Source organism: Perna viridis, chromosome 6, assembly GCF_037379345.1.
Source record: "Perna viridis isolate PV_CMFRI_1.1 ecotype Kerala chromosome 6, ASM3737934v1, whole genome shotgun sequence".
In the NCBI taxonomy this organism is placed as follows: Eukaryota; Metazoa; Mollusca; class Bivalvia; order Mytilida; family Mytilidae; genus Perna; species Perna viridis.
Genome location: NC_142450.1, coordinates 905,043 through 917,283, shown reverse-complemented (window position 1 = coordinate 917,283; position 12,241 = coordinate 905,043). Strand labels below are relative to the sequence as shown.

The 12,241-nt window shown below is 34.6% G+C and overlaps 1 protein-coding gene across 1 annotated transcript; it reads right to left on the bottom strand.

The window, feature by feature from the left end:
* Positions 1–213: 213 nt before the first annotated feature.
* LOC148613145 (steroid 17-alpha-hydroxylase/17,20 lyase-like) lies at positions 214–11,971 on the bottom strand. Its single transcript, XM_088586341.1, has 6 exons — positions 11,171–11,971; positions 8,249–8,335; positions 7,057–7,266; positions 6,405–6,574; positions 4,806–4,909; positions 214–2,128 (listed from the first exon to the last, which is right to left on the bottom strand). Exons 1-6 carry the CDS (start codon positions 11,867–11,869, stop codon positions 1,890–1,892), a joined length of 1,509 nt encoding a protein of 502 aa, XP_088442467.1. The 5' UTR covers positions 11,870–11,971; the 3' UTR covers positions 214–1,889.
* Positions 11,972–12,241: the final 270 nt, after the last annotated feature.

Here is a 12,241-nt window from a genome sequence, read left to right as displayed (position 1 = left end):
ACATTCGGCTAGAAATGTGGAAACTTTGATTTTACCAAATACAAAAATACCAATCATAATAATATGGTAAATAGTAACCCTTCAACACCATCATCAAATACAAAAGTAATACAAGAAGTACTCAAACCCAAAACTATCCAAATATGGAAGCCATGTTTTTTTGGATTTCGAAATTTTTATTATTGGAAATTTTGATAAATAATAAAGCAGTAAGAAAGATTAGCATTATTTTATTGGTCAACAGTAGGATTTTAAAACACAACAAAAAGATGAACATGCATCAATGAATAAATTGTAAAATGAAACAAAACAAGTAATGGTTTTTTTTTCTCTGCATAAAACTTTTTTTGTACAACTTTTCACATTGATACATATAATCTCAAATATACAACATGTACATATACAATCAAATTTAAAATTACTCAAGTCACAAAATCCTGTCATATAGTGCCCACGTTCTTTCTTATAACAAAGGTGCAGTCTCTTCTGAGTATCTCGTAATGATTTACAAAATGTAAAGTCTTTCCGTAAAAGTTTCAAATTAAAAAATTAAAACCTATCTATTTATACGATTTGTGGTATCATTTAGACTATTAGAATTCCAGTTGATGGTCAATCTCCTGTGTAGAGGTTACGATGTCTAAATCGAACCCTGAATAAACGGGATATCTGTCTAAGCCAAACCCTGAATAAACGGGGACCTGTCTAAACCAGATTATTTCTAAAGTCCCTATATGGCAATTTCAATACAATAATAAACCCTGTAAATACCGAGCACCTCTCTGCACCATACAAACCCTTGAGTACCGTTCTGTTTTGGAAGGTTTTACTGTCATTAAGTACCAGATGGATTAGATTACAATTTACCCTTCAATCTATTTGCATCAGTGGCGGATCCAGAGTTTAAGGTAAAAGGGGGGGGGGCAAAAAAATCTTGAGAGGATCACCGGTGAAGATCGCGAAGTAAGTGTTTTTCATGATTTAACACACACAATTTTTCAACAATCCCCCTGGATCCGCCACTATGTATACAGCTTGCAGAGAGGTTTTATTTTTACAAAAATATGTACCATTCCAAATTTAGAATGAAAATCAGGTATCGCTTCATATAGATATATATTTTATTTTTTTCATTCCAGCACTAAACTGCTCTGTACCTTTATGTTCCTGAACCACTTTACACCGGAGGTCAGCACGGATAGTATGCACAAAAATCAGTATGACATAGGGCGCATTTCTTTTACCTGAATCTGAAAAATGTTTCAGTACAATGTTTCAAAAAACAGAAACATGATTCCGTGATTAAAAATACAACATTTGAGAAACTGTAACATGTTTCAGTTTCAGAAACGGAAACATATTACAGTTTCTCAAATGTATCAAAACAAACATGTTTCAAAAGTAACAAAATGACTTGGTAGCGAAGCAAAATAATATCGGGACCGGTTTCGGTTTGTGTTTCAGTTTGAAACATCAACCACTTTTGTTTCAAATGTTTCGATATCATGTTTCTGTTTCAAGTAAAAGAAACAGTGAAACATGAAAATGATTCAGAATCATGTTTCAGATTCGGGCAAAAGAAATTCGCCCATGGACCAACTTCATATACCAGCACTCTTTCCACACTAAACTGATTAAAAAAGTCGCTCACAAGTACATTTATTATGAAGTTTCTTTCACAATCACCCCCTCTCAACATAACGCAGTTCTACCTTGCTCCCTTTTTCACAAATCGATAAAACCTACATTCATGAATGAGTAAACATGAACAAGGGAGGTAATTAACGTACCTTGTTTTGTTTGAACACATAATGATATTGCACAACGTTAGATAATAGCTGCATTGTCATCGGTTTGGACGGAGACAAAATGTTCGAAAAGTCTTCTTATCAAGTCCGCTCCTCAAGGTAGATTTTAAACGGGAGTGGTCGCATTGTTAGTCCAGAAAGTCCTTTGGTGTCCGGAAGTGGCTCCTTCTCTGGACTTTTGATCGAATATTTTGACAAAAGGCACCCACAAAACAAAAACACCTCCATCTTTGCGATGACTGAACCAAGACACACCCTGTTACCAATACCAAAAGGAAGATAACTGTATCTTTCATTTCGATTCGGATGCAAAAATCGTTCTGAAACAAAAAAAGATATACAACTTTTTATACAAAGTGTGCGAGTTGAACTCATGTGTTGCAACTAAAAACAAAATTAAAACCCTCAAGCGCCTACATATCACTAGTCATCTTAAAACAAATGGGAGGTTCAGTTCATGTTTTCAGTCTCTAATATTGAGTAATTAAAGCCAAATGTCTAAGACACTGAACTTGGGTAGCCCAAAATTATTCCTCTCATTTACTGCCCAGAACAATTCAACATCACTATATAAAATAACCAGTGATTAAAAGCAAGTTACAAATCAATAGCTACATGGGTCTATTCCAGTTCAAATATATATAGGTTGAATGTCGTTGAGCCTTATTTTTAGAATCAAGCTCCACACAGCGGCAGATGTTCTATATAGCGAAAACTGAGATTAAAGGATCTAGCTAAATGATGTTCCTTCTTTTGGATCAGACCAGCTATAAAGTCAGCCTTATAAGAGTGAAGGAATATGCCAGCAAGTAGAGGAGCACAATTTGTTCCCAATGGAATGCGACAGTAGAGAATTGATTCAGAAAAGCATAGCAACTAGTTTAGCGGAGTGATACGCAGAAAATCCGAAAATGGGAGATTTTAGCAAGTAGCTGATCGTGAACAAAATCTAAAGTCCAAAGGAACCGTATTCACTATGACACTATTAGATTAACGCCGGGGCGAGTATTGACCTCCTGATTTATTGAATGATATGATTGGATCAGTTTAAATCAGAAGATAGTGGACAGGGTAAATGGACTAAGAGACAAACGGGTCATTTTACTATTTGGACAATATACTTATGTAAATACCAGTGTAGTCACATCTGAATTGAACATATAGACCATCAATTAAGGTCAAGGGACTATATAATAATGACCTCATCGTTAATATTGTTGTTCTGGACAAATGAAGTCACAGGTCGACTAAGTCATCTTGTGTGTATAAGTCTTGTTGGCCACATTGATCTGTAGGTCCTATCGAATATCAACCCACCACAAACCAATACGGCTTTTCATTAAAGCAAGTAAAACTTAAGCGCACATTACATATGTTATCATATCACATAGCTTTGAAAAGTAATGTTGGAAAGAGTTTTCGCGAATATTTCTTACAGTTTATAATGCACATGATATTCTTGTAGCAGTACACGGCGATACTTGGATTAAACTACATTTTTTGTGGGAACGAAAATACAAGGAATCACATTTGCATTAACAACACTCCACTCTACTTCCTGTTTTAGTTAGTTGATAATTACATAATCAATGGATTTTCCTTATAATAATACTGTAAAGATTCAAGTCGATTAGGTGATCAGAAAGTAGAATTGAGTGCTTTATACCCTACATGCAGCTAATGGGACAGTTAGTAGGTATAATTTTAATCGGATACAGTTGTAGATACTAAAGTATACAATATCATAAAACGGGGACCAGGTCCAGCGCAAATGAAGTCACATGCAAACTGTTATTATCCAGATAATACAATAGTTCGAAGGACAAGTCTAGTGCAATGTCAGAGGCTATCCCTTAATATGGGTTACACCACGACATTGATAACTAACAAAGGTATATCCTCTTTCATCTATACTATCAAACAAATACTATTTCTATTTAATTTTCAAACTTAGACAAACAAACCCACACAAAGTTAACCTATATGTAAGATAACCCCCAGTGTTTGTACTGTTACTAATCAAGTACCTTTAGGTAAATAACTGTCGTTCTAAAATGTTATTTGGGTATTTAGGCGAAATGGACAAATACACTGCCCACTCAATTCAGCGTGGGGTTACCGTCTTCTAGACAAAACACACGTCTATACTTAAGTTCTATTTTTAACGCCTTTCCCATATTTTTCAATTCTGTTTTTAAATACAATCGTAGTAGAGAAATGACTGATTGATTTATTGTGGTTTAACGTCCTATACACGGACTCTTAATTTACTCTGCTAGCTCACATAATTAAGCAACGGCTCACAGGTAAGAATGTTACCCATCCCTGACACATGATATTGACCCTGAGCCATCCCCAAAATACAGCGGCGTGCTACCAATTTTAAAGTCTTTTGGCGTGACTCGGTCGTGGATCGATCAAACCCATGCTCTCTCCACCCCGTAACCATCGAAGTGAATAGTATAGAAACGAAACACCAGTGACGGTGCACCTGGTCCGTGCTCCCAGTTTTTAGTGGAGTCCGAGTTGCTCATTTACTTTTGTTACTTTGTATGTATGATTTTAGTTACTTTATGTTCTTTGTTGTGTATGTCTGTTTTCCATGTCTGGTCTTTGTCCCTGGATTACATTCTTTTGATTACGGCTATAACCTTGATTCCCTTGATTACTCTTAGTACATTATATGCTATAATAATACTTCTTTATCATTATATTTATATCAGTTCATTTTTTTATATTTCTGACATTATCAACGATTATTTGACTGTCTTTTGCGGTTTATCTTTTTCAATGATTCACTAAACAAAATAGAAAGGGCATGTGATGTCACCAAATATCAATCCAAACAAATATCACTTAAGTTCAAGATCAAAAGGCTTTAGCTTTGATGAAACATTCTCTAACTGGACTTTATTCCGTCAACGATAAAAGAATTACAGATTTCATACTGCAAGAACAGAAAAATAGTAAAATGTCAAGCCTTTACACAGTAATTACCTGGATTAAATACGTATGGATCTTTCCACGCCTGTCCGTCATGATGTATTCCCCAAATATTCATAATCACCATGGTATCTCCTGGAATATGATACCCATCTATCCTTTAAAAGAAACAAATTTCTCACTTGTAGAATGTTTCCAATTTATCAACAAAACAAAACTGGAAATGAAATTGGTGAATAAAACCTTTTTAGGACAAAGACAACGAGTTACAATGAATTATATACAAAAAAACTGCTTCACAGAGCTCAGGTTGATACGATCACAGAGGTCATCATCTGAACAGCATTTAAGGACACTAATCATGTACTGTTCAAGCTTCATACAGCATTGCAAACTCAATCCACACCTTCCTTGTGTGATATGACATCTTGCTGTACAATGTCAAAAATATTTATTGACTAATACCAACTTTTGATATCCGGAAACCATGGATGTTTAATGCCCATGTTTTCCTACATTCCTAAACGACTCAAGTCACAACCCCAAGAACCAATGCAGCTTTCTTTTTAGTATGGCGTCTTATGGTATACTCGAGTTATTGTTCGGATATGAAACGACTATGGACGACAATGACGTCATCAGCATGATACCATAATAGGTATGGGAAGTGACAGGAAAATATTCTTTTTCCGAACAATCAGGGACCGAAAATAGCTCTTCTACAATATCAGTATAAAAGATATATATCATGTTGAACCTTAAAACAGAATAAATTAAGCCTATATTAAAATATGTCAATTATATTCTTAATATAAACACTATCATAAATTGTGGTTTTTCCCATACTGCACAATCCTCATTACTACATGTTTGCATAGTCACCGAATCTAATCTATCTATTAAGTGTCAGTCTTAGTAAGAATCAGGCTGTGGATGAATCATGGTATGATAGTGTAATTTGACTATTGCACAATTAGAATCAAAGGACAAAAAAAACAAAATTTTCCATATCATGTTGGTGCACTAAGATATAATTTCATAGAATTGCAACTGTAAATGAACATTTTAAGGGCAGATAACTCTGTCAAAAACCTCATTTTTCTAATACTCTACAGAAAAATTTACGAGCAAATCCAAAGATGCAGAGATAAATAATGGTCTTTTCAAACAGAGAAAGCATCCTTGAGTGAAATTATATTTCAGTTCGGTGGGGTTTTGAAATGCATGGTTCTGATTTTTACCTTTTTGCCTGATTCTTACAAATACTTACAATTAAATAGTGAATTCGTGGTCGGGGATCGGAGATGATTTGTTTAATAATCGGAAGCCATCGGTAAGGAAAGATGGGACCAGGGCATAAAGGCAGTTCAGAATTCTTGTGAAACCCAAAATGTTCATTAAATCCTTTTAGTCTCATTTCTGAGCATGCTTGGTAAGAATTTAGAATTTAGAATTTTACCGGAAAATGTTGCATTTACCTCAGGAAAGTACTAATTAGTAATTAGCACGGAAGAGCCCTTCAAGTAAAATAATAACTGATCCAGATCAAACTTGAATATGAATCGGTTACAGTACCAGAAGTGACGCAATGTGTTATATCTATTATAATTTTACTAGTTTTAAAGTGAATAGAGTTTAACAAGGTGAACTCACTCTGTATCCGCCATCGTTCTGTGGGGGAATCCGACGGGGAGTACGCAGGCTATCCGCAAGACCTCCTTAATACAAGCCTCCAGTGTTGGGTAGCTGCCTCTATCGAAAGGGGACGGAATGCCACTCTCACCTGCGTTTTCTTTGATTTCATTATATATCCGATCTTGCCACTTCAAATGAAAACAAAATACATTGAACTGTTAAACTTACTACAGTATATGTATGTACACGTGATGTTTGGAACATAAATATAAATATGTGATAATGAAAAATGAATGGTCAATGTTCCAGCAAAGAAGTAGTTTGCAAACTTTTTATGCATAAACCAAATAAATTATATTATCATTGCAACTGTATATAAAATATTTTTAATTTGATACAAGTTCGCTACTTTGTCCATCCGATTCCGAAATAATATTACATTTAACTCTTACTTGAAACTCAGACAATTTATATAGGAGTTACTCTTCTTTATTTCAAGTGATATCAAACAAACTTTTAACGCCACCTGGTTGATAGAACTACTTTGGTCCGCGGGTCGCTAGCTATATTCCAAGCTTGTAATTCAAGAATAATTTCTTGTTTATTTTTAGTGGGGTGGCAATGACTGATTTGTTCCGTTTGTACAAATACATGTACAAAATGTACCTACCTCGGGATGGCGAATCATATAAATAATAAACCACAGAATCGACATCGTAGTGGACTCGATACCTCCTCCGAACAATTCGTACACAATATGTCCTATGCTACAATCTGATAAACGTTCCAATTCCTCTGTATTGTTTTTCTCTTTTGCCTCTTTTTGAAGATTCAGCATTGTATCAACAAGGTCACGTGTTACTCCTTCAGAAAGGGTCTCCTGAAGGAAGATTAAATGAGTATATAGAAAAAAAAATATTGCTCAATTAGAGGTGCTTATCGAAAAAGAATGTAAATGTATTTATTAAACAAATACGGAGATATAGCAAATTCTACAACGGGCTTCCATTTTAATGTTTAAGTAAAATAAGAAATATTGGGGTATTTTCCAAGGGCCATAGTAATTATATAATCAATAATATTTCTATTGTTCCCTAACAGTATCGAAGTTTCAGTCAGTAAGATATCGGCAAATAGTACAAGTGTCAACGATAGGAAAGTCCAAATAAATACGTGAAAATCTAAGTACAGGCATCAATGTGAAAACTGGATACAAAAACGATCTATATACATAACGTAGCGATCAGGCATATAAGTCAATCAATCAATCAATCAATCAGCCCAGAAACAATGTCACAAAGGGGTCTTAAGTTGAAAATATTCGAAGTCGTGAAAAGAAACTTTGTTTTAGCGTTGGGTTTGCAATTAATTTCATTAAAAATAATAATAGGTCATCAACTGATATTTGAATTATTTTCTGTTTTATTCAAATTATGCAGATATGTGGGACGTTTAGCAAAAAGGCGGATACAATGATTACCTTTGTGGTAAATGCGTGATTTTAAAAGTTTAATGATGGGTTTTTTTACAAGAGACAGTCAGCCTCACCTAACTTGAAGAAAATTTGCACTGTGTGGAAATTTGATCAGAGTTCATTTTCTTATAGACACGAACATGGTCGAAGCAAAACGTATCTACTTGCTGTTTTAACCGTCTCGTCGATTCAGAATAATATCAAGCAACAAGCATTTTTTTATCATTTTAAAAGCAAAATAATCTAAAAACCATTCAAAATAAACACATCATCGACAAAAAATATGATATTAGCTTCGTTCATTGTTGCAAATATACAAAATTATATAATGAGTGTTTGGTTATATCGGTGCATGTTATATCTCCAAGTACATGTGTACTTAACTTACCCGATGTTCTTTAAGGATATTCGTCATCCATTTGTCTTTCTTTGCAAGGCTTGTCTTGAATCTCTTCCAGCTTGGGATAGGAAAATGCTACAAGCAGAAAAGACATACGCAGAAGGGTCATTGAGGTCCAAATCAATTAGAATTGCATTGGGAAGAAACCTAGCTTAACTGAACCGCTTTAGAAATGAAAGCATTGTCCGGTTTAATAAGAATAATCAATGGAATCAAGATTCTAGCGAAAATTAAAAGAATGTAATCAAGGGACAAAGACCAGACCAGGAAAACAGACACAGATAACAAAGTACATAAAATAACCAAAATAATATGTACAAAGCAACAAAAGTAAATGAGCAGCTGGGAAAGTTTCTCTCAATTAAAGCCTAGCTTTGCTTAACAATGGCTTGGTGACACGAGGTGCAAACGGTATCCTTACATGTACACGAACTTCCTATCTTTAAACTTGCTTTTTCTTCCTTTGATAATACTTCGTGTATGCCTATTTACAATCACAAATTCTTGATACCAGCTCCCTTGATAATTATGTTGAAAGACTGGTTCTAAACCAGTCGAGCTGCATGATCACATGCATGACTCAAGGTGGTCGCTATATCTAGAGTGCATATTTCGTAAATAATCGACGTCCCGTATCCTTGATGAGTTCACCAACACTGTAAACACACTAGTGACCATTCAAGACGAACAGGCACGGGTTTTATTGACCCTTGAGAGTGATTCAGTCCGCCATTATAAGTACTTTATACGTACAATGACCTCTGCATATCATGGAGTTATATCGAAGATTTATGAGGAAACCTGGATCAATGAAGAAGTAGGCCACATGACCTGTCACTGAGGTGAAACGAAATGACCGTTATACATCATATAAGAGTGAATGTCTTTTCATTGATGTTTTTCTATTGGATCAAAGGTTCTGTGACCTTTTCCCCATGTAGGTCACGGTGTGTTTGTTAACACGTTCGGATTCTGGGTGAAAGACCGCAGATAAAGAATTGATTAAAATTATGACCCCGGAAGTTTAGGATTATGACGACGTTGGATACCAAATGTTACTACTTCTCAGCCTTATTGATCTGATCATTAGTTTTCTATCTATCATATTTCTTATTTCTTCGTTTCAAAGATTCTTTCGTACGTGTGTAACATGCACGAAGTATGCCACTTTTTTTCACAATTTATATTTTCCTTTAAGCATTCATGATTGCCGTTATGCATCATATTTAATAAAAGGGTGGTTTCACTCAGTGTCATTTCTGGGCCTCGGTGTGCGCGTGTTTGTTAAACATGACGATGCATGATCCATAGACATAAATATAATTACAAGAACCCCCAACGTCGTGAAGATATATGTTTGGATCAACCAGTGTTAACGAAAAAAAGGGGTATGCTCATCTTAGGAAAACTTTGTACATACTTTTGGTACACTGTACAAATGGTGGCCTGTGACCCCCTTTTTAAAGTTCTTGGATCTATCCCTGTAAAACCGCAAATTTAAAGAAAGAAAAATTCGTATTTTATGTTTTCTTAATTGTTTGAGTTGAATCAAATAGTTTTGAAATATAATGCGATAGAATGCATTGTAATGCAGTGGTTTATCTCAATTTATTGGGCGCAAGCCAAAGTCGAAACATAATCAGTTCAAACGCAATTCCACTTGAACAGAACATTTATTTACAACATTAAATGCACTTTTGTGCCACTGAACGACTGTAAATCACGTTAAACACGTTAAAAATATGCTTTATAATCGAAAATAGACATAAAAAGTGTTCAACATTTTAAAAACTCCGGAATGCCTCCAGTGAGACAATTTACCTATTTTAGGAGTGGTAAATGTAAACAAACACCGAAATATTCAAGGTCGGATATTGTCAGTTTTAAATACTCCTCTTATCGGAATTTTGTGAATGACTTTCCCGCGGATTGTCAACCCATTCATTATTTTTTGGTATATCATATTACCACATAATCAATTTACCTATCCCGTCCTCGGGAATGCGTCCCCAAGTACAAAGGGTTAATGCAGCAACTGAGACCCATTGAAAATATTAATGTTTTAAATTTTTTTTCCCACATTCCGAAAGAAAATGCTAAAAAGATTTTATATATTCAATAGAACCATGTTTGAAGCTTATTGTTGTACGAACGTCGGGCCATGATGGCTCCATTACCTTGTACTTGGTACGTATTAATTATTAAGGAGAATCAGGAGTCGGATGTTATTCCATGATATAGGTACGAATGTCGCACTTTAGTTTCGTATACGTACTTAAAACAATAAAACGTTAAAATTCACTAATCGGGATATACCCTTCAATGTACCAATCCTTATGTCCCATTTTTCATCACTTCAATCTTGTTTAATATGACAACTTATATGGTTGCATAATACTTATAATTAGTATTCATCCTAAATACGTGATGAAATTTCGTGTCAGCAAAAAAAAAGCAATGCAATGTTGTGAAATCCTTATTTCATCCTTTGCAATCTTTTTCGATATTGTGTAATTTTTATGATTTTTTTTTTTTTTTTTTTTTTTTGGTACAATCTTAATCCGACTGTTGTATTTTATAAAGCCGAACTCCAACAATATATGCATGTAAAAACCGATTGATTTACAAATGAAATTTCTAAAACAAGACCTTGAAAATTCTATTTTGTTTAAATTCAGAAAGAAGGGATTTATTGCATAGAAACCAGCATAGATTATTAAAATTCGTAAAACACAATCCAACACTTGGACATTAAAAGATATCGTCTTAAGCTTTAAAGTACAACTTACAGATAAACTATTAAATAATAATAATAAAAAAACGTGACAAAAACTTAATAACATTTAGATTTTCAAGGATAGAATTAAAATGCTCTTTCCATGACCCCCCTTTTTCTGAAGATTAATTTACCTCTAAGACTGGGATCATATCGACAATATTGAAGCTTTCTATATTATCAACTATGTCTTGGACTATTCTAAGCTGAGTATGGAAATCTTCGTCCACTTTGGGGAACCGTTTGTTCAGAATACACTGACACAAGACGTTAGCGACGACTCTGGCGACGTCAAACTTGGGGTCAAAAGGTTTGTTTAATTCTGATAGTCTTTTCAGTGTCCTATTGAAATCTTCTGCCTCTTGAGTCAAAATGCCCACAAGCTTATCCTTTCCATTTTTTGTTTGGGATGCTAAGAAGTGATGAACAATTTTTCTGTGAAATTTCAATTCTGGTCCTACGTCATTCATACAAATATCATGTCCATCTCCGAGCATGACTTCCACTGTTTTCCGTGTCCTAGGCCGACCGGAAAACACCCGCCCCTGTCGAACGAAACTCTTTACAGCTGCATTCATAGTATTGATGACTATAACTTTTTCACCTCCCAGTTGTAACCATACTAGATCACCGTAAATCTTACTAAGATCTGTTAATGCAATGTGCAAGTCTTTTCCAAACAACTGGGTGATATTTCCAAGAATTGGCAAAGCAAAGGGTCCTGGTGGCAAACTTTTCTTGTTTTTCGACGAATTGTATAAGATATACGTTAACACAAAAGTAATAAATCCAAGTAAAATCGTACACAACCAGTCGAGTAAAACTGGATTCATTTTTAAAGTTGAAAGTAAAAATCAAACCATACGTAACTGTTTTCTATTATTTATATATTTTCGATCCTTTTTCACAACTGACTTGTGTTTGAAAAACGCGTAGTATTATAGTAAAAATCACATGGCTTAGTGGGTAGGTGTGATTATATCTATGTTTTGGTTGGCTATCGAATCCACGTGACATTTATTTACAAACAATTGAAACATGTGATTTGAGTGGGTCAGTGTGCCAGATATGAACACTTTATAAGGGGTCGTGTCGATATAAAAGGTAACACGTGTCTAAAATAACTTGATTGATCAAAGTTTGTTCTACTTGTACCTTGTAAAATGGATGTACACAGTGTTTAACTGTATTTGAAAGATCAATGT